We start from the raw sequence: 22,547 nt of genomic DNA, 5'->3' as shown, positions 1-22,547 counted from the left end.
GTGTTAAGAGTGACATAAGCACTATTAATAGTTAATTAAGCATTATTTCATGGTTCTTGGTAGGGAGATAAGGGTGCCTATGCCTAAATATATACTGTTTATCAGTGAAAAGGGACAATTTACCCAATCATTAAATGACTTATGTTTCCATTGAATAAGCTATGGGTATTGTGATATTAAGATGATCCACTCTCTAGGGTTGTATACTTCATGGCCTCTATTAGTATAAGCAATATTAACATGCTACCTTGGATTCATTCACACTCTTTGTTTTGTGATTTAATATTCTGTGGTCTAATCAGTCCCTTTTAAAATGGCCAAGTAAACAAAACTCCACTTTTGAATTGCTCTCTCTTCTGACACATTAAATATCTCTCAAGGTAAAATAAGTAATTTTAGTAATTTATATGAACGGTCCCTTAATAGTGATGTCCTTTCATTCAGGTTTTGGGGTTGGGTGTCCACCGGGGCTCTTTAAAGGGGGTCTATAGGAAGGACAGCGTCCTCATATTCCCCCACATCCAGAGCATCAAGCTGAGCCAAACTCAGGTACGTCCATTCCATTCAACTTGATACACTTTATTTATTTCCCAACAGGCAATTGTTCCTGGACAAGAAAGTCAACAGACAACATGTGGCAACAGGATAGATATGTTTACCTCAACATGTACCATAATGCCACACACAAATCAATCAAATGTATTTACAAAGCCCTTTTTACATCAGCCGATGTCACCAAGTGCTCTACAGAAACCCAGTCTAAAACTCCAAACAGCAAGCAATGCAGATGTAGAAGCACGGTGGCTAGGAAAAACTCCCTAGAAAGGCAGGAACCTAGGAAGAAACCTAGAGAGGAACCAGGCTCTGAGTGGTGGCCAGTCCTCTTCTGGCTGTGCCGAGTGGAGATTATAACAGTACATGGCCAAGATGTTCAAACGTTCATAGATGACCAGCAGGGTCAAATAACAACAGGTCAGCACCTCAGGAGTAAATGTCAGTTGGCTTTTCATAGCCGATCATTCAGAGTTAGAGACAGCAGATGCGGTAGCAATTCCGGTGAACAGGTTAGGGTTCCATAGCCGCAGGCAGAAGAGTTGAAACTGGAGCAGCAGCATGACCAAGTGGACTGGGGACAGAAAGGAGTCATCAGGTCAGGTAGTTCTGAGGCATGGTCCTAGGGCTCAGGTCCATCGAGAGAAGAGAGAAAAGAGAGAGAGAGAACAATTAAATTCGCACAGGACACTGGATAAGACAGGAGAAATACTCCAGATATAACAGACTAACCCTAGCCCTCCGACACATAAACTATTGCAGCATAATTACTGGAGGCTGAGACAGGAGGGGTTGGGAGACACTGTGGCCCTGTCCAACCAGGCAGGATATAACCCCACCGACTTTGCCAAAGCACAGCCCTCACACCACTAGAGAGATATGGCGGACTATAGCCTACGGCGGAGTATAGCCTACGGCGGAGTATAGCCTACGGCGGAGTATAGCCTAGGAGGAGCAAGGTAGGAGCAAGCCCATGTAAAGCTTTGTAGGTTTGCAGTAAAACCTTGAAATCAGCCCTAGCCTTAACAGGAAGCCTGTGTAGATAGTCTATCACTGGAGTAATATGATATGGTTCTATTCAAGATTCGAGCAGCCGTGTTTAGCACTAACTGAAGTTTATTTATTGCTTTATCCGGGTAGCTAGAAAGTAGAGCATTGCAGTCGTCTAATCTAGAAGTGACAAAAGCATGGAGGAATTCTTCTGCATCATTTTTGGACAAAGTTTCTGATTTTTGCAATGTTAAAAAGCTATCCTTGAAACAGTCTTGATATGTTCGTCAAAAGAGAGATCAGGGTCCAGAGTAACGCTAATGTCCTTCAGTTTTATTTGAGACGACTGTACAACCATCAATATTGATATCCAACAGAAGATATTTTGTTTCTTGGGACCTAGAACAAGCATCTTTGTTTTGTCCGAGTTTAAAAGTACAACATTTGCCGCCATCCACTTCCAAATGTCTGAAACACAGTCTTCCAGGGAGGGCAAATTTGGGCCTTCACCATGTTTCATTGAAATGTACAGCTGTGTATCATCCGCATAGCAGTGAAAGTTACATTATGTTTCTGAATGACATCACCAAGAGGTAAAATATATTGTGAAAACAATAGTGGTCTTAAAACAGAACCTTGAGGAACACCGAAAGTTACAGTTGATTTCTCAGAGGACAAACCATCCACAGAGACAAACTGATATCTTTCCGACAGATAAGATCTTAACCAGGCCAGAGCTTGTCCGTGTAGACCAATTTGGGTTTCCAATCTCTCCAAAATGATGTGGTGATCGATGGTATCAAAAGCAGCACTAAGGTCTAGGAGCACGAGGACAGATGCAGAGCCTTGGTCTGACGCCATTAAAATTTAATTTACCACCTTCACGAGTGCAGTCTCAGTGCTATGATGGGGTCATAAATCAGACTGAACCGTTTCGTATACATTGTTTGTCTTCAGCAAGGCAGTGAGTTGCTTTTTTTTTTTAAATTGAGAGGAATGGGAGATTTGATATAGGCCAATTTAGTTTTTTAGTTTTTTTCTGGGTCAAGGGTTGGCTTTTTCAAGATAGGCTTTGGTACACATCTGGTGGATAGGGAGCCATTTATTATGTTCAACATAGGAGGGCCAAGCACAGGAAGCAGCTCTTTCAGTAGTTTAGTTGGAATAGGGTCCAGTATGCAGCCATAAGGTTTCATTAGTGTGTCGAGAGATATAGGATTAAAGAATGATAGTGTCTCCCTTGATCCTAGGTCCTGGCAGTGTTGTGCAGACTCAGGACAACTGAGCTTTGGAGAAATACGCAGATTTAAAGAGGAGTCTGTAATTTGCTTTCTAATGATCATGCTCTTTTCGTCAAATAAGTTCATGAATGTATCACTGCTGAAGTGAAAGCCATCCTCTCTTGGGGAATGCTGCTTTTTAGTTAGCTTTACAACAGTATCAAAAATACATTTTGGATTGTTCTTATTCTCCTCAATTAAGTTGGAAAAATAGGATGATTGCTCAAGAAATGTGGGGTCTTCGTTACTGCATGGTACTGTCTTTCATAGCTAGAAGACTTCCAGTTTGGTGAAGCGCCATTTCTATTCCAATTTTCTGGAAGCTTGCTACAAGGCTCGGGTATTTTCTGTATACCAGGAATCTAGTTTCTTAGGGTTGCGACTAGAGGTTGATCGATTATGATTTTTCACCGCCGATACCAATTATTGGAGGACCAGTTAAAGCAGATATCGATTAATCGGCCGTTTTTTTTTTTTTTCAAATTTATTTTTAAAATGTATTTGTAATAATGACAATTACAACAATACTGAATGAACACTTATTTTAACTTAATATAATACATCAATTAAATCAATTTAGCCTCAAATAAATAATGAAACATGTTCAATTTGGTTTAACCTCTCTAGGGTGTCCCACCTGGCCAACATCCAGTGAGATTGCAGAGCGCCAAATTCAGAAATACTCATTATAAAAAATTCAGAAAAAATACAACTATTAAACATAGGTTTAAAGATGAACTTCTTGTGAATCCAACCACAGTGTCAGATTTAAAAAATGCTTTACGGCAAAATCATACCTTACAATTATTTGAGAACATAGCCCAGCAGACAAATCATTACAAACAGTAACCAGCCAAGTAGAAGAGTTACACAAGTCAGAAATAGACATAAAATTAATCCCTTACCTTTGATGATCTTCATATGTTTGCACTCAGAAGACATTCATTTATTCAATAGATGTTCCTTTTGTTCGATAAAGTCTCTCTTTATATCCGAAAACCTCAGTTTTGTTCGCGTTTTCTTCAGTGATCCACAGGCTCAAACGCAGTCACAACAGGCAGAAAAACATCCAAATTGTATCCGTAAAGTTCATAGAAACATGTCAAACGATGTTTATATCCACCCTCAGGTTGTTTTTAGCCTAAATGATCTATAATATTTCAACCGGACAATAACGTCGGCAATATAAAAGGTAAACAAGAAAGGCACTCTCTCTGGTTGTGCGCATGAAAAAGCTCTGACACGGCAGGGTCCATTCAGTCAGACTGCTCTTACTCCCTCATTTTTCAGAATACAAGCCTGAAACAATTTAGGAAGGGCAATTTGAGTCCTAAGTCAATGGATACTGTAAATGGCATTGAATAGAAAACTACAACAACAAAATAATCCTACTTCCTGAATGGATTTTCCTCAGGTTTTCGCCTGCCAAATCAGTTCTGTTATACTCACAGACATTATGTTAACAGTTTTGGAAACTTTAAAGTTTTTTCTATCCAAATCTAATTATATGCAATTCCTATCTTCTGGGCCCGAGTAGAAGGCTGTTTAATTTGGGTATGCCTTTCATCCAAAATTCCAAATGCTGCCCCCTACCCTAGAGAAGTTAAATAATGCAAAAACAAAGTGTTGGCGAAGAAACTAAAAGTGCAATATGTGCCATGTAAGAAAGCTAACATTTAAGTTCCTTGCTCAGAACATGAGAACATATGAAAGCTGGTGGTTCCTTTTAACATGAGTCTTCAATATTCCCAGGTAAGAAGTTTTAGGTTGTAGTTATTATAGGAATTATAGGACTATTTCTCTCTATACGATTTGTATTTCATATACCTTTGACTATTGGATGTTCTTATAGGCACTTTACTATTGCCAGTGTAACAGTATAGCTTTCGTCCCTCTCCTTGCTCCTACCTGGGCTCGAACCAGGAACACATCGACAACAGCCACCCTCGAAGCAGCGTTACCCATGCAGAGCAAGGGGAACAACTACTCCAAGTCTCAGAGCGAGTGACGTTTGAAACAATATTAGCGCACAGCCCGCTAACTAGCTAGCCATTTCACATCGGTTACACCAGCCTAATCTCGGGAGTTGATAGGCTTGAAGTCATAAACAGCGCAATGCTTGAAGCATTGCAAAGAGCTGCTGGCAAAACGCATGAAAATGCTGTTTGAATGAATGCTTACGAGCCTGCTGCTGCCTACCACCTCTCAGTTAGACTTCTCCATCAAATATCAAATCATAGACTTAATTATAACATAATAACACACAGAAATACGAGCCTTAGGTCATTAATATGGTAGAATACGGAAACTATCATCTCGAAAACAAAACGTTTATTCTTTCAGTGAAATACCGAACTGTTCCGTATTTTATCTAACGGGTGGCATCCGTAAGTCTAAATCCTTCCGGTTGCATTGCATGATCTTCAATGTTATGTCATAATTACATAAAATTCTGGCAAATTAGTTCGCAACGAGCCAGGCGGCCCAAACTGTTGCATATACCCTTACTCTGCGTGCAATGAACGCAAGAGAAGTGACACAATTTCAACTGGTTAATATTGCCTGCTAACCTGGATTTATTTTAGGTAAATATGCAGGTTTAAAAATATATACTTCTGTGTATTGATTTTAAGAAAGGCATTGATGTTTATGGTTAGGTACAGTCGTGCAACGATTATGCGCTTTTGTTAAATCATCCCCCGTTTGGCGAAGTTAGCTGTCTTTGTTAGGAAGAAATAGTCTTCACACAGTTCGCAACGAGCCAGGTGGCCCAAACTGCTGCATATACCCTGACTCTGTTGTGTTAGAAGTGACACATTTTCCCTAGTTAAAATAAATTCATGTTAGCAGGTGTAAATATGCAGGTTAAAAAATATATACCTGTGTATTGATTTTAAGAAAGGCATTGATGTTTATGTTTAGGTACACGTTGGAGCAACGACAGTCCTTTTTCGCGAATGCGCACCGCATCGATTATATGCAACGCAGGACACGCTAGATAAACTAGTAATATCATCAACCATGTGTAGTTAACTAGTGATTATGATTGATTGATTGATTGTTTTTTATAAGATAAGTTTAATGCTAGCTAGCAACTTACCTTGGCTTCTTTCTGCATTCTCGTAACAGGCAGGCTTCTTGTGGAGTGCAATGTAAAGCAGGTGGTTAGAGCGTTGGACTAGTTAACCGTAAGGTTGCAAGATTGAATCCCTGAGCTGACAAGGTAAAAAATCTGTCGTTCTGCCCCTGAACAAGGCAGTTGTTCCTAGGCCGTCATTGAAAATAAGAATGTGTTCTTAACTGACTTGCCTAATTAAATAAAGTTGTAAAAATAATAATAATAATAAAATCGGCCAAATCAGTTTCCAAAAATACCGATTTCCGATTGTTATGAAAACTTTAAATTGGCCCTAATTAATCAGCCATTCCGATTAATCGGTCAACCTCTAGTTGTGACTGCATCTAGGGTATTACGCAAGGTTAAATTTAGGTCCTCAGTTAGGTGGTTAAACGATTGTTGTACTCTGACGTCTTTGGGTAGGTAGAGGGAGTCTATAAGGTTATCTAGGAATCTTTTGGTTGTTCAAGAATTTATAGCACAGCTTTTGATGAGCCTCGGTTGGGGTCTGAGCAGATTATTTGTTGTGATTGCAAACATAATAAAATGGTGGTCCGATAGTCCAGGATTATGAGGAAAAACATTAAGATACACAATATTTATTCCATGTGACAAAACTTGGTCCAGAGTATGACTGTGGCAGTGAGTAGGTCCGGAGACATGTTGGACAAAACCCACTGAGTCGATGATGGCTCCGAAAGCCTTTTGGAGTGGGTCTGTGGACTTTTCCATGTCAATATTAAAGTTACCAAAAATTAGAATCTGCCATGACTACAAGGTCCGATAGGAATTCAGGGAACTCAATGAGGACCGCTATAAAAAGCTATAAAAAGTGATTTAGTAGGCTGCATTGATTTCATGACTAGAAGCTCAAAAGAAAAAAATGCAGTCATCATTTTTTTTGTAAATTAAAATTTGGTATTGTAAATGTTAGCAGCACCTCCGCCTTTGCGGGATGCGCGGGGGATATAGTCACTAGTGTAACCAGAAGGAGAGGCCTCATTTAACAGAGTAAATTCATCAGGCTTAAGCCGTGTTTCAGTCAGGCAAATCACATCAAGATTATGATTAGTGATTAATTCATTGACTATAACTGCCTTGAAAGTGAGAGATCTAACATTAAAGTGGCTTGCGAAAGTAGTTCAAATTGATTTTTTTTGGGGGGGGAGGTTGTATCATTTGATTTACACAACATGCCTACCACTTTGAAGATGCAAAATATTTTTTATTGTGAAACAAACAACACAAAACTTGAACGTGCATAACTATTCACCCCCCAAGTCAATACTTTGTAAAGCCACCTTTTGCAGTAATTACAGCTTGGGGAATGTCTCTAAGTGTTGCACATCTAGCCACTGGAATTTTTGCCCGTTCTTCAAGGCAAAACTGCTCCAGCTCCTTCAAGTTGGATGGGTTCCGCTGGTGTACAGCCATCTTTAAGTCATACCACAGATTCTCAATTGGATTGAGGTTTGACTAGGCCATTCCAAGACATTTAAATGTTTCCCCTTAACTTCTTGGTGACATGGGGGCAGTATTGAGTAGCTTGGATGAATAAGGTGTCCAGAGTAAACTGCCTGCTACTCTGTCCCAGATGCTAATATATGCATATTATTAGTAGTATTGTAGTATTGTAAAACTGTTTGAATGATGTCTGTGAGTATAACAGAACTCATATGGCAGGTGAAAACCTGAGAAAAATCCAACCAGTAAGTGGGAAATCTGAGGTTTGTAGTTTTTACAACTCTTTGCCATTCCAATATACAGTATAAATTGGGTCATATTGCACTTCCTAAGGCTTTCACTAGATTTCAACAGTCTTTAGAACTTTGTTTGAGGCTTCTACTATGAAGGGGGGCTGAATGAGAGGGGATTGAGCCAGGTGTCTGGCAGAGTGCCACAGGCTCGTGACGCGCGGTCACGAGAGAGTTAGCTCTCGTTCCATTGCTTTTCTACAGACATAGAAATTCTCCTTTTGGAACATTATTGAAGATTTATGATAAAAACATCCTAAAGATTGATTCTATACTTAGTTTGATATGTTCCTACGACATGTGATATAACTTTTTGAACTTTTCGTCCGAAGTTAGACTGGACCTGCACGCGTGTTTGGATTTGTTTACCAAATGCCCAAACGCTGTAAAGCCTTTTTGAAATCAGACACTATGGCCGGATTAACGAGAATTTTATCTTTAAAATGGTGTAAAATACTTGTATGCTTGAGGAATTTTAATTATGAGATTTTTGTTGTTTTGAATTTGGCGCCCTGCACTTTTACTGGCTGTTGGCGAGGTGGGACGCTACCGTTCCACATATCCCAGAGAGGTTAAACCACTTAGCAATATGATTTAGCAGTATGCTTAGGGTCATTGTCCTGCTGGAAGGTGAACATCCGTCCCAGTCTCAAACCTCTGGAAGACTGAAACAGGTTTCCCTCAAGAATTTCCCTGTATTTAGCCCCATCCATCATTCCTTAAATTCTGACCAGTTTCCCAGTCCCTGCCGATAAAAAAACATCTCCATAGCATGATGCTGCCTCCACCACCATGCTTCACTGTGGATGGTGTTCCCGGGGTGATGAGAGGTGTTGGTTTGCGCTAGACATAGTGTTTTCCTTAATGGGCAAAAAGCTCAATTTTAGTCTCATCTGACCAGAGTTCCTTCTTCCATATGTTTGGGGAGACTTCCACATGCCTTTTGGTGAACACAAAAAGTGTTTGCTTATTTCTTTCTTTAAGCAATGACTTTTTTTCTGGCCACTCTTCCGTAAAGCCCAGCTCTGTGAAGTGTACGGCTTAAAGTGTTCTTATGGACAGATACTCCAATCTCCGCTGTGGAGCTTTGCAGCTCCTTTAGGGTTATCTTTCGTCTCTTTTTTGCCTCTGATTAATGCCCTCCTTGCCTGGTCTGTGAGTTTTGGTGGGCGGCCCTCTCTTGGCAGGTTTGTTGTGGTGTCATATTCTTTAAAAAAAATTATATTGGATTTAATGGTGCGCCGTTGGATGTTCAAAGTTTCAGATATTTTTTTATAACCCAACCCTGATCTGTACTTCTCCACAACTTTATCTCTGACCTGTTTGGAGAGCTCCTTGGTCTTCATGGTGCCGCTTGCTTGGTGGTGCCCCTTGCTTAGTGGTGTTGCAGACATTTTTGCCTTTCAGAACAGTTGTTTATATACTGAGATCATGTGACTCTTAGATTACACACAGGTGGACTTTATTTAACTAATTATGTGACTTCTGAAGGTAATTGTTTGCACCAGATCTTCTTTAGGGGCTTCATAGTATAGGGGGTGAATACATATGCACGCACCACTTTTTTCCGTTCGCTTAAAAAACTTTTTTTTTTAACAAGTAATTTTTTTTCACTTCACCAATTTGGACTTTTTTGTGTATGTCCATTACATGTAATCCCCCCAAAATCAATTTAAATTACAGGTTGTAATGCAACAAAATAGGAAAAACACCAAGGGGGATAAATACTTTGTAAGGCACTGTAAGGAGCCCTATTTTGAGATGTGAGATATCACAATCTCTTTCAATGATGACAGGAATGGAGGTCTTTATTCCAGTGAGATTGTTAAGGCGAACACCGCCATGTTTAGTTTTGCCCAACCTAGATCGAGGCACAGACACGGTCTCAATGGAGATAGCTGAGCTGACTACACAGACTGTGCTATGCTAGTGGCAGACTCCACGAAACTGGCAAGCTGGCTGCTGCCGGGCCTGCACCCTATCTCATTGAGGAGCTAGAAGAGTTAGAGCCCTGTCTATGTTCATGGATAAGATCGACAGGGCTCTAACTCCTCTAGCTCCACAATGAGCATTCCAGGCTCACATCATACCTACAAACAAACACATTTACCACAACATACACCGGTTGTTGTATTGTGTCTGACATCTGATAGCCATCAGCAGCTGACTTCCCCTATTTGCCAGTCCTGACACAGAGATAACCCAACACATAAAGACACACACACACACACACACACACACACACACACACACACACACACACACACACACACACACACATACACACACGAACAAACCAGAGGCATAAACACACATTTACATGAGAGGCGTACGTACGTACACGAGGTATATACACATTCATGCATGCAGACACTGTCGATGCATGCACACACATGATCAATCACTTTTATATTTGTGTATACAGAATCACACACTTGTGTCTAAACAAACACACACACACACACACACACACACACACACACAAGGAGCATGCAAATAGTCACATCACACACGTATTCTCACCCACTTTTAAAAACATCAAGGAAAGGAGTGAAAGCGGCACGAGGCTTCTTCGGAGGAACGTTACCCACGGCAACAGGAAGCGGGTGGCAGTTTCAAAATGTCAGCCTGGCTGCGTTCCCACAATCACTCAGACTGGCTTCTAGTTTTTTTTTTGGGGGGGGGGCAAGATTGTCGTTGTTATTTCACAGTATGGTTTACTTATATACTCAACCACTTATTTTGAACACACTTCTTCTGTTACAGCACTGAAGGCACTATAGGGCGTGCGAAACTAAAGTTTTACAAGACAACATATGGGCTGCGTTTTAAATAAATGGCACCCTATTGCCTATATAGTGCACAACTTTTGACCAGTGCACTATATAGAAAATAGGGTTTTGGTGAAGAAGTGCACTATAAATGGAATAGGGTGCCATCTGGGACACAACCATTGTTTCTTCACTGATCTGGATATACTTTTATGAGAGGTTTCGTTATTATTAGACAGGTGTTGTGAGAGTAAAGTCGTTCCTGTATGGTGTTTGTGGTTTGTGTCTCTGTAACATGGCCTGTTGAGCTGCTGAACACATAAACAGGTTTAAATATAGACCGAGCTTGAGCAGACAGATTCAAATTTAGTTCCCCCTTCTCTTTATTTCTTTACTCTCTGTCACTTTATTTCTCTCTCTCTTTCTTTCTCTTTCTTTCTCTCTGTGGCTCTCTTTAGTGGAGAGGTTGAAATTGTCTCTCTCGCTCTCTTTTTGTTTCAGGCTTCAAACATAAAGATATAAAACTGTATTTTTTTGTGAAGAATCAACAACAAGTGGGACACAATCATGAAGTGGATCGACATTTATTGGATATTTCAAACTTTTTTAACAACTCAAAAACTGAAAAATTGGGCGTGCAAAATTATTCAGCCCCTTTACTTTCAGTGCAGCAAACTCTCTCCAGAAGTTCAGTGAGGATCTCTGAATGATCCAATGTTGACCTAAATGACTAATGATGATAAATACAATCCACCTGTGTGTAATCAAGTCTCCGTATAAATGCACCTGCACTGTGATAGTCTCAGAGCTCCGTTAAAAGCACAGAGAGCATCATGAAGAACAAGGAACACACCAGGCAGGTCCGAGATACTGTTGTGAAGAAGTTTAAAGCCGGATTTGGATACAAAAAGATTTCCCAAGATTTAAACATCCCAAGGAGCACTGTGCAAGCGATAATATTGAAATGGAAGGAGTATCAGACCACTGCAAATCTACCAAGACCTGGCCGTCCCTCTAAACTTTCAGCTCATACAAGGAGAAGACTGATCAGAGATGCAGCCAAGAGGCCCATGATCACTCTGGATGAACTGCAGAGATCTACAGCTGAGGTGGGAGACTCTGTCCATAGGACAACAATCAGTCGTATATTGCACAAATCTGTCCTTTATGGAAGAGTGGCAAGAAGAAAGCCATTTCTTAAAGATATCCATAAAAAGTGGCGTTTAAAGTTTGCCACAAGCCACCTGGGAGACACACCAAACATGTGGAAGAAGGTGCTCTGGTCAGATGAAACCAAAATTGAACTTTTTGGCAACAATGCAAAACGTTATGTTTGGCGTAAAAGCAACACAGCTCATCACACTGAACACACCATCTCCACATCCCCTCAAACATGGTGGTGGCAGCATCATGGTTTGGGCCTGCTTTTCTTCAGCAGGGACAGGGAAGATGGTTTGGAGCCAATTGATGGGAAGATGGATGGAGCCAAATACAGGACCATTCTGGAAGAAAACCTGATGGAGTCTGCAAAAGACCTGAGACTGGGACGGAGATTTGTCTTCCAACAAGACAATGATCCAAAACATAAAGCAAAATCTACAATGGAATGGTTCAAAAAAAAACATATCCAGGTGTTAGAATGGCCAAGTCAAAGTCCAGACCTGAATCCAATCGAGAATCTGTGGAAAGAACTGAAAACTGCTGTTCACAAATGCTCTCCATCCAACCTCACTGAGCTCGAGCTGTTTTGCAAGGAGGAATGGGAAAAAATGTCAGTCTCTCGATGTGCAAAACTGATAGAGACATACCCCAAGCGACTTACAGCTGTAATCGCAGCAAAAGGTGGCGCTACAAAGTATTAACTTAAGGGGGCTGAATAATTTTGCACGCCCAATTTTTCAGTTTTTGATTTGTTAAAAAAGTTTGAAATATCCAATAAATGTAGTTCCACTTCATGATTGTGTCCCACTTGTTGTTGATTCTTCACAAAAAAATACAGTTTTATATCTTTATGTTTGAAGCCTGAAATGTGGCAAAAGGTCGCAAAGTTCAAGGGGGCCGAATACTTTCGCAAGGCACTGCACATACACTAAGTTGTCTGTACCTTTAAACAGCTTGGAAAATTCCAGAAAATGATGTCATGACTTTAGAAGTTTCTGATAGACTAATTTACATAATTTGAGTCAATTGGAGGTGTACCTGTGGATGTATTTCAAACTCAGTGCCTCTTTGCTTGACATCATGAGAAAATCAAAAGAAATTAGTCAAGACCTCAGAAATGTTTTTGTAGAACTCCACAAGTCTGGTTCACCCTTGGGAGCAATTTCCAAACACCTGAAGGTACCAGATTCATCTGTACAAACAATAGTACGCAAGTACAAACACCATGGGACCACGCAGATGTCATACCGCTCAGGAAGGAGACGTGTCTCCTAGAGATGAACATACTTTGTTGCAAAAAGTGCAAATAAATCCCAGAACAACAGCAGCGACCTTGTGAAGATGCTGGAGGAAAAAGATTACGGTTTGCAAGTGCAGATGGGGACAAAGATCGTACTTTTTGGAGAAATGTCCTCTGGTCTGATGAAATAAAAATGTTACTGTTTGGCCATAATGACCATCGTTATGTTTGGAGGAAAAATGGGGAGGCTTGCAAGCCGAAGAACACCATCCCAACCATGAAGCACGGGGGTGGCAGCATCATGTTGTGGGGGTGCTTTGCTGCAGGAGGGACTAGTGCACTTCACAAAATAAATGGCATCATGAGGTTGGAAAATTACGTGGATATATTGAAGCAACATCTCAAGACATCAGTCAGGAAGTTAAAGCTTGGTCGTAAATGGGTCTTCCAAATGGACAATGACCCCAAGCATACTTCCAAAGTTGTGGCAAAATGGCTTAAGGACAACAACGTCAAGGTATTGGAGTGGCCATCATTAAGCCCTGACTTCAATCTATTTGAGGGCAGACCTGAAAATGCGTGTGCGAGCAAGGAGGCCTACAAACCTGACTCAGTTACAGGAATGGGCCAAAATGCACCCAACTTATTGTGGGAAGCTTGTGGATGGCTACCTGAAACATTTGACCCAACTTAAACAATTTAATGGCAATGCTACTAAAAACTAATTGAGTGTTTGTAAACTTCTGATCTACTAGGAATGTGAAAAAAGAAATAAAAGCTGAAATAAGTCATTCTCTCTAATATTATCCTGACATTTCACATTCTTAAAATAAAGTGGTGATCCTAACTGACCTAAGACTGAACTTTTACTAGGATTTAAATTACAGGAATTGTGAAAAACTGAGATTAAATGTATTTGGCTGAGGTGTATGTAAACTTCTGACTTCAATTGTATGTTAAATCAAATCAAATACAATTTATTTATATAGCCCTTTGTACATCAGCTGATATCTCAAAGTGCTGTACAGAAACCCAGCCTAAAACCCCAAACAGCAAGCAATGCAGGTGTAGAAGCGCGGTGGCTAGGAAAAACTCCCTAGAAAGACCAAAACCTAGGAATGACCAGCATGGTCAAATAATAATAATCACAGTAGTTGTTGAGGTGCAACAAGTCAGCACCTCAGGAGTAAATGTCAGTTGGCTTTTCATAGCCGATCATTAAGAGTATCTCTACCGCTCCTGCTGTCTCTAGAGAGTTGAAAACAGCAGGTCTGGGACAGGTAGCACGTCCGGTGAACAGGTCAGGGTTCCATAGCCGCAGGTAGAACAGTTGAAGCTGGAGCAGCAGCACGGCCAGGTGGACTGCAAGGAGTCATCATGGAGTCATCATGCCAGGTAGTCCTGAGGCATGGTCCTAGGGCTCAGGTCCTCCGAGAGAGAGAAAGAAAGAGAGAAGGAGAGAATTAGAGAATGCACACTTAGATTCACACAGGACACCAAATAGGACAGGAGAAGTACTCCAGATATAACAAACTGACCCTAGCCCCCCGACACATAAACTACTGCAGCATAAATACTGGAGGCTGAGACAGGAGGGGTCAGGAGACACTGTTGCCCCATCCGATGATACCCCTGGACAGGGCCAAACAGGCAGGATATACCCCACCCATTTTGCCAAAGCACAGCCCCCACACCACTAGAGGAATATCTTCAACCACCAATTTACCATCCTGAGACAAGGCCTAGTATAGCCCACAATTATCTCCACCACAGCACAACCCAAGGGGGGGTGCCAACCCAGACAGAAAGATCACGTCAGTAACTAAACCCACTCATGTGATGCACCCCTCCTAGGGACGGCATGGAAGAGCACCAGTAAGCCAGTGACTCAGCCCCTGTAATAGGTTTAGAGGCAGAGAATCCCAGTGGAGAGAGGGGAACCGGCCAGGCAGAGACAGCAAGGGCGGTTTGTTGCTCCAGAGCCTTTCCGTTCACCTTCACACTCCTGGGCCAGACTACACTCAATTATATGACCCACTAAAGAGATGAGTCTTCAGTAAAGACTTAAAGGTTGAGACCGAGTCTGCGTCTCTCACATGGGTAGGCAGACCATTCCATAAAAATTGAGCTCTATAGGAGAAAGCCCTTCCTCTGTCTGTTTGCTTAGAAATTCTAGGGACAATTAGGCGGCCTGCGTCTTGTGACCGTAGCGCACATGTAGGTATGTACGGCAGGACCAAATTGGGAAAGTTGGGTAGGAGCAAGCCCATGTAATGCTTTGTAGGTTAGCAGTAAAACATTGAAATCAGCCATTGCCTTAACTAGAAGCCAGTGTAGGGAGGCTAGCACTGGAGTAATATGATCAAATTTTTGGGTTCTAGTCAAGATTCGAGCAGCCGTATTTAGAACTAACTGAAGTTTATTTAGTGCTTTATCCGGGTAGCCGGAAAGTAGAGAATTGCAGTATTCTAACCTAGAAGTAACACAAGCATGGATACATTTTTCTGCATCATTTTTGGACAGAAAGTTTCTGATTTTTTCAATGTTACGTAGATGGAAAAAAGCTGTCCTTGAAACAGTCTTAATATGTTTGTCAAAAATGAGATCAGGGTCCAGAGTAACGCCGAGGTCCTTCCCAGTTTTATTTGAGACGATTGTACAACCATCAAGATTAATTGTCAGATTCAACAGAAGATCTCTTTGTTTCTTGGGACCTAGATCAAGCATCTCTGTTTTGTCCGAGTTTAAAAGTAGAACGTTTGCAGCCATCCACTTCCTTATGTCTGAAACACAGGCTTCTAGCGAGGGCAATTTTGGGGCTTCACCATGTTTCATTGAAATGTATAGCTGTGTCATCCGCATAGCAGTGAAAGTTAACATTACGTTTTCGAATGACATGCCCAAGAGGTAAAATATATAGTGAAAACAATAGTGGTCCTAAAATGGAACCTTGAGGAACACTGACATTTACAGTTGATTTGTCAGAGGACAAACCATTCACATAGACAAACTGATAGCTTTCTGACAGATAAGATCTAAACCAGGCCAGAACTTGTCCTTGTAGACCAATTTGGGTTTCCAATCTCTCCAAAAGAATGTGGTGATCGATGGTATCAAAAGCAGCACTAAGGTCTAGGACCACGAGGATAGATGCAGAGTCTCGGTCTGACGCCATTAAAAGGTCATTTACCACCTTCACAAGTGCAGTCTCAGTGCTATGATGGTATTTATAAATCCTGTTAGACTTTCATCTAAAAGAGTGGTGGATGTAATTTTGTTATTTAATCTGGATTAATTCAACTGTTTTTAATTTGTTTAGTCTAATCAACATGACTTTTCAAGCTATTTGTCTCATCAAAGAGCATTGGGATGAAGGCTGATTTATCAACCTCTGGATTGTATGTTTCTGCCATTGGATCTTTGTTCTCTGTTTTTGCTCTTCCAGGAAGATTCTTCCAACATCACTATCCTGGGGCTACTGCTGGAGTGCAGTTTACCCAAGAGCATATACAGCCAGCCGCAGGTACTGGGCATCTCATCACTTTTTTAAACCGCCCCCTTTTCACTATAATTTGTAAATTGTAAATTGTTTATCATTTTTAACAGACCAAAATATACTTTACATTAGTTAAAAAAATGTACACGAGATAAAAATATAAACAATGCCAAACTAAACAGATATGCATGTGTATGACCACTTTATATTTTCGAGACAACCTATTTGCGTTTTAAAGGGCAAAACATTTAAATGACAAAGTCCTTATTCCATGCTAACTGTAAGAATAACTTTTCATAGCACTTATGGCCATTTACTATTTATTTAATTCTTTTTTTCAACTATTGTCAACATGAGTGCTGAATACTCTTTAACTGTGTGTACTCACTATCGTGTTGGCTTCACGGTAATCACAAGGGTTATTCTCCTGTAGTCAGTTATAAGACCTATGTTACGTGAATTGTGGCTGTAAAGTTTACTGCAGAATCATTGCTCGTGATTAAATTGTTTGAAAGGTTGTGTACGGGATGTCTATTGAGTGAGCTGCAGTGTTGTGATATCTGACTGCAGTCTGGTTCCTCAAGAAGCCCCAAGGACAGTGAGACCACTTTCTAGGCGCATAATTGCTTTCTCACGAGACCGTTAATTGGCCAGGAGCTTCCTAAACACAGGTGGCGCAATCACCACCATGGTGCAAGCCCCACCCACCACTCTATCTCCCAAACCTAACCCAACTTTGTTTTGTTTGTTTGTTCATAATGACTTGTGAATACTACTAGTATGGTATAGCCTGATCCCAGATCTGTTTGTGAAGTTTAGCCAACTTCTATGGTCAGGGGGGATAAGTACTAATATGGCTTCTTCAGGAAGTGACCGGTAGTCTGTGTGTATCTGTTGTATCCACAGGGGCTTGGTGTTTGTTATTTTAGGCCGAGGCCCTGTGGGGTCTAGCCAGGGATAGCGAGCTGTCTTGTTTCTTAAGTCCAGGCCTGAGTCACTCCTCCTCCTAAGATGACAAGGCCTGGTTTGCGCTGAGCTTTGCACACCTCAGATGCTGATCTTGTCAGCTTAAGGCAGGGTCTGTGGGTTAGGTACAGTACAGAGGGACTGGAGAGAAGCAGGTTGATGCCCATAGTTTTACCTCTAGCAGGCTATGTGTGTGTGTGTGTGTGTGTGTGTGTGTGTGTGTGTGTGTGTGTGTACAAGCATGCACCCACACTCTTAGTATTCTCCCACTCTTCATCGCTTCCTCTTTTCCTTTTCTTACACAATTTGACTAATTTGTCTCTCACCCTGTCCCCCTTTCTTGCCCCCCCATCTCTCTCCACATTCCACTGATCGCTCCTTCTACATGCCTCTTCATACTCTCTTTGCTCTATTCAACCAACCCCCTCCCCCTTTCTCCCTCCTTGCTCCCGCTGCATAACTGGTATGCCTTTCCTGCCGTATCCCCAGGGGTCGTGCTTCCAGAGCGTTGAGGACAACGCGGCCAGGGTGGAGCAGGGACTCAACCTCCAGATCAGGCTGTCGGAGCACACAGAACGTCCTGCTGACCTGGACAAGCTCAAGCCCTACGTCATCGAGCACATCCTGGTCCTGTTGGTTGCCCCAGCGACGGGCTGCTGTTCCGCCAACGGTGGGTGTCGGGGGCTAGGGGACTAGTTTTTGGGGGTGGAGGTGGGGTAAGGCATGAGAGCTATAGGAATAACTTCAAATATGTTCGGATGTTGGTAGGTTTCAATAGAGAATGTTGGTGTCCTGCTGGTTTAGGGACCTCTGCACCCCGCCTAAAGAAAAATCGGAGAGAAACACTGATTAGGATTTGGGAGCCTTACCACTTACCATTGAGCATATTTTTTGTATTGTATTGAACCTTTATTTAACTAGGCAAGTCAGTTAAAAACAATTGTGTATTTATAATGATGGCCTACACTGGCCAAACCTGGACGTCGCTGGGCCAATTGTGAGCCGCCCTATGGGACTCCCAATCACGGCCGGTTGGGATACAGCCTGGATTCGAACCATAGTGTCTATAGTGACGCCTCAAGCACTGAGATGCAGTGACACCTAGTCAGCTGTACAACTTAATGCATTCAACTGAAATGTGTTTTCCGCATTTAACCCAACCCCTCTGAATCAGAGAGGTGCGTGCGGGGGGCTGCCATAATCGATATCCACGTTTTTGGCGCCCAGGGAACAGTGGGTTAACTGCCTTGCTCAGGTGCAAACCGACTGATTTTTACCATGTCAGCTTGGGGATTCAATCCAGCAACCTTTCGGTTACTGGCCCAACACTCTAACCACTAGGTTACCTGCGCTACTCGGGAGCCAAGCTAGTTGTAGAATCAAACATGTCCTTCCCCAAATTCTCATCTTAACCATTAAAGGGGAAACCGCAAAACTGATCTTAGATCAGCCCATAGGTGCAAGTTCATCCTGTATCACCATCATACCCCATATTACATACACAGGGCCATTAGCGCTCCTTAATCAGGACTAGACTATATTGTGTAGAATAGACTACATCTCCCTGCTCGAAGATCACAATCACACCAGGCATGTAGCCTATAGATTGATGGTAGATTAACATTGGTTTTGTCCCAAATGGCACCCAATTCCCTACATAGTCCACTACTTTTTACTAGGACCCATAGGGCTCTGGTCAAAAGTAGTGCACTATATAGGGAATTGGGTGCCATTTGGGACGCAGATTTGTTTACAGTTTGGACATTAGATGTTCTTTCCTTGTTCTTCTGTCCACTGACTCTACATCAAAAACAACTAAGGGATGATTTCCTGGCTTTCTCCATTTACATTGTAATAGTAGACTTACACTAGGGTCTGTTTCCCGGACCTAGATTAAGTTGCACTATGGCTGTAAAGTCAACCTTTTCATGTGTTATTTATTATTTATTATTTGACATTAGATAGAACATTTTATTTCTGTGAAACAGTGCTAAAACAGTGAACTTAGTGACCCCTAGTGAACGTGTTGGTCATGAAGCGTGAACCGTAGCACAGGCACTGTTCATCCACAGTCTCACTTGCAGAGAAACCTGAGGTTGAAAGGAATTGCCAGAGCCAAGGAAATCAGCCTCGAAGTGTCAACTCAGCACTTTCATCCACCAAACTGCTGCAATGCTGCTGTAGGCTAGAGCACTCCGTTTTTATGATCGCAGCATATTGTAAATGTAATCACCTCCTTTCACTTAATGCTACTGTGCAGGTCATACCAAAGTAGCACCGCTTTTACCTAGTGAGTAACATTAGATCTAATTTTACGTTAATTGTCACAGTCATCTGACCTTATATGAGGAGTTATATCAGTCAATTTTTGTCTTCTGTACAACTGATGGGATTGGCATGCATGAATGGGATAGATGGGGCATTTACCTTCTCTTGAAATGGGCATCATAGAGCATCAGCATTACGTTCTTAGATTATGTGCATGGAATATAGTCACAGTACCTAAAAGGATGAGCTCTCAATCATGTCAAGTAGCCCTGAAGATTGCTTTGTTATTGACTGTCTGTCAAGGTGGATGTATCCATTTTATGTGCATAGTGACACCTACTGGCGGCAGAGAGAAGTGCAATTTTCAGTGTTTTGTTGGGCAGCAATACAGTATTTATTCGATCCTGTCATTTATGTTGATAACATGTCATTAACCTATTATGTTTTAATTGTATCCTACAGGGGAGTTAAACATTGGAATTTGTATGTTGAATTCAGGAGGAAAGAAACTTTATGTGAAGGTAAGTTTCTGTGCAAACTCATGCATAGTACTCAAATGGAGTCTATTTAATATGTCTTCAGTATTACCCATGCAGGAGTTTATATTGTATCTAACAGCAGTGTTGTTCTTTTTTTCTTAGGAAATGCAGTTGTTATCCAAAGTGGACAGCGCTCTGGAGTTCAGCCCAGTCCTGCTGAGAACATCAGCGACAAACTTCACACAAGTGGCTACTCTAGCCTGCAGAGGTACATTTAAATGGCAAAGTAGAGGAATACTGGGTCTGTTTGCCATTTGTGGTAATAATGTTGATGTCTTAAAAGTAAAGGAACTTGCGAACTGCTCTTAATATGTCATCATCAAATTATTCCCAAGCATCTGCAACAACCAAACTCAGCTGTGTGAGATATTTTGCTAATGAGTTGATAGCATGTGTGTATATGTATATTTACGCAATAAGGCCAAAGGAGTTGTAGTACAGTGCCTTCAGAAAGTATTCATACCCCTTGACTTATTCTAAATTGTGTTTTTACAGCCTGAATTCAAAATGGATTACTTATTTTTCCCCCCACCCATCTATGCACAATACATCATAATGAAAAAGTGAAAACATGTTTCTAGACAATTTTGCAAAGTTGTTGAAAATGAAATACAGAAATCTAATTTACATAAGTATGCACACCCTAGTCAATACTTCTAGAAACACCTTTCACAGTGATTACAGCGGTGAGTCTTTCTGGGTAAGTCTCTAAGAGTTTTCCACACCTGCCCATTATTATTTTCAAAATTCTAGACCATTTTCAGATCTTGCCATAGATTTTCAAGTAGATTTAAGTCAAAACTGTAACTCAGACACTAAGGAACATTCACTGTCTTCTCCATTGTAGATTTTGCCTTGTGTTTTAGGTTATTATCCTGCTGAAAAGTGAATTAATCTCCCTTGGTTTGGTGGAAAGCAGACTGAACCAGGTTCTCCTCTAGGGTTTTGCCTGTGCTTAGCTCCCATTCCATTTATTTTTTTATCCTGAAAAACTGTCCAGTCTTTAGCGATTACAAGCATACCCATAACATGATGCAGCCAACACTATGCTTGAAAATCTGGAGTGTGATACACAGTACTACTATATTGGATTTGCCCCAAACATAATACTTTGTATTCAGGACAAAAAAATGATTGCTTTGCCATATTTTTTTGCAGTATTAAATTAGTGCCTTGTTGCATGTTTGGATATTTGTATTCTTTACAGGCTTCCTTCTTTTCACATTGTCAATTAGGTTAGTATTGTGGAGTAACTGCAATGTTTATCCATCCTTAGTTTTATCCTATTACAACCATTAAACTCTCTTTTAAAGTCACCATAGAGTACGAGTCATAATACCCATAAATACCCATAATACCCCATTTATGAATCATAATACCCATAAAACCTAGTGGTCAAACAAGGAAATGGTTCCAATCTTTTTTCCACCAAACATTTTTCCCATAGGGGATTTTAGAAACACTTAAAATAAGGGCTGTTTCATGTAGGCCTACCCTAAGAGAGATTTACATGGTTATGAAAACATCTCACCAGGGTAGGACTACATGAAACACAGTCCTTATTTTAAGTGTTTCTAAAATCCCCTATGGGAAATATGAATGGCGGAAGAAACGATTGGAACCATTTCCCTGATTGACCGCTAGGTTTTATTGGTGTTATGACACCTCCACTGTGCCTGAGTGGTTTCCTTTCTCTCCTGCAACTGAGTTAGGAAGGACGCCTGTATCTTTGTAGTGACTGGGTGTATTGATACACCATCCAAAGTGTAATGAATAATTTAGCCATGGTCAAAGGGATATTCAATGTCTGCTTAAAAATATATATATGTTTTACCCCTTTACCAATAGGTTATCTTCTTTGAGAGACATTGGAAAACATCCCTTGTTTTTGTGGTTGAATCTGTGTTTGAAATGTACTGCTCGACTGAGGGATCATTGTAGGTGTATTTTTACAGAGATGAGGTAGTCATTCAAAAATCATGTTAAACTATTATTGCACACAGATTGAGTCCATGCAACTTATTATGTGACTTGTTAAGCAAATATTTACTCCCGAACTTGATTTGGGCGTGCCATAACAAAGGCATTGAATACTTATTGAGTCAAGACAATATAATGTTTTATTAATGTGTAAAAATGGCAAAAAACATAATTCCACTTAGACGTAATGGGGTATTGTGTGTTGGTCAGTGTCAACAAATCTCCATTTAATCCATTTTAAATTGTGGCTGTAATACAACAAAATGTGGAAAAGGGTGAGGGGTGTGAATACTTTCTGAAGACACTGTCCTGTATATGGCCAAAATGCCACGGCTATAAGGGCTGTTCTTATGTACGACGCAACGTGGAGTGCCTGGACACAGCCCTTAGCCGTGGTATATTGGCCATGTACCACAAACCCAGAGGTGCCTT

The 22,547-nt window shown here is 41.1% G+C and overlaps 1 protein-coding gene across 20 annotated transcripts in view; it reads left to right on the top strand.

The window, feature by feature from the left end:
- The window catches only part of LOC110497508 (transmembrane protein 131-like), a 114,679-nt gene that overhangs the window by 51,510 nt on the left and 40,622 nt on the right, over window positions 1–22,547 (top strand). For 14 of the 20 annotated variants that reach the window (XM_090210748.1, XM_090210740.1, XM_090210745.1 and 11 more), the window contains 5 exons: window positions 445–549; window positions 16,312–16,389; window positions 17,818–17,998; window positions 20,059–20,117; window positions 20,238–20,343. In XM_090210748.1, coding sequence (XP_090066874.1) covers window positions 445–549; window positions 16,312–16,389; window positions 17,818–17,998; window positions 20,059–20,117; window positions 20,238–20,343 — 529 coding nt within the window. The remainder of the gene's footprint in view (window positions 1–444; window positions 550–16,311; window positions 16,390–17,817; window positions 17,999–20,058; window positions 20,118–20,237; window positions 20,344–22,547) is intronic. The other 6 variants (XM_090210750.1, XM_090210744.1, XM_090210749.1 and 3 more) reach the window with 1 other exon arrangement.

The sequence above is a fragment of the Oncorhynchus mykiss genome, chromosome 19 (genome assembly GCF_057628025.1).
Source record: "Oncorhynchus mykiss isolate SJ-2025 chromosome 19, ASM5762802v1, whole genome shotgun sequence".
Taxonomy (NCBI): domain Eukaryota; kingdom Metazoa; phylum Chordata; class Actinopteri; order Salmoniformes; family Salmonidae; genus Oncorhynchus; species Oncorhynchus mykiss.
This window is presented reverse-complemented; position numbering and strand designations above follow the sequence as displayed.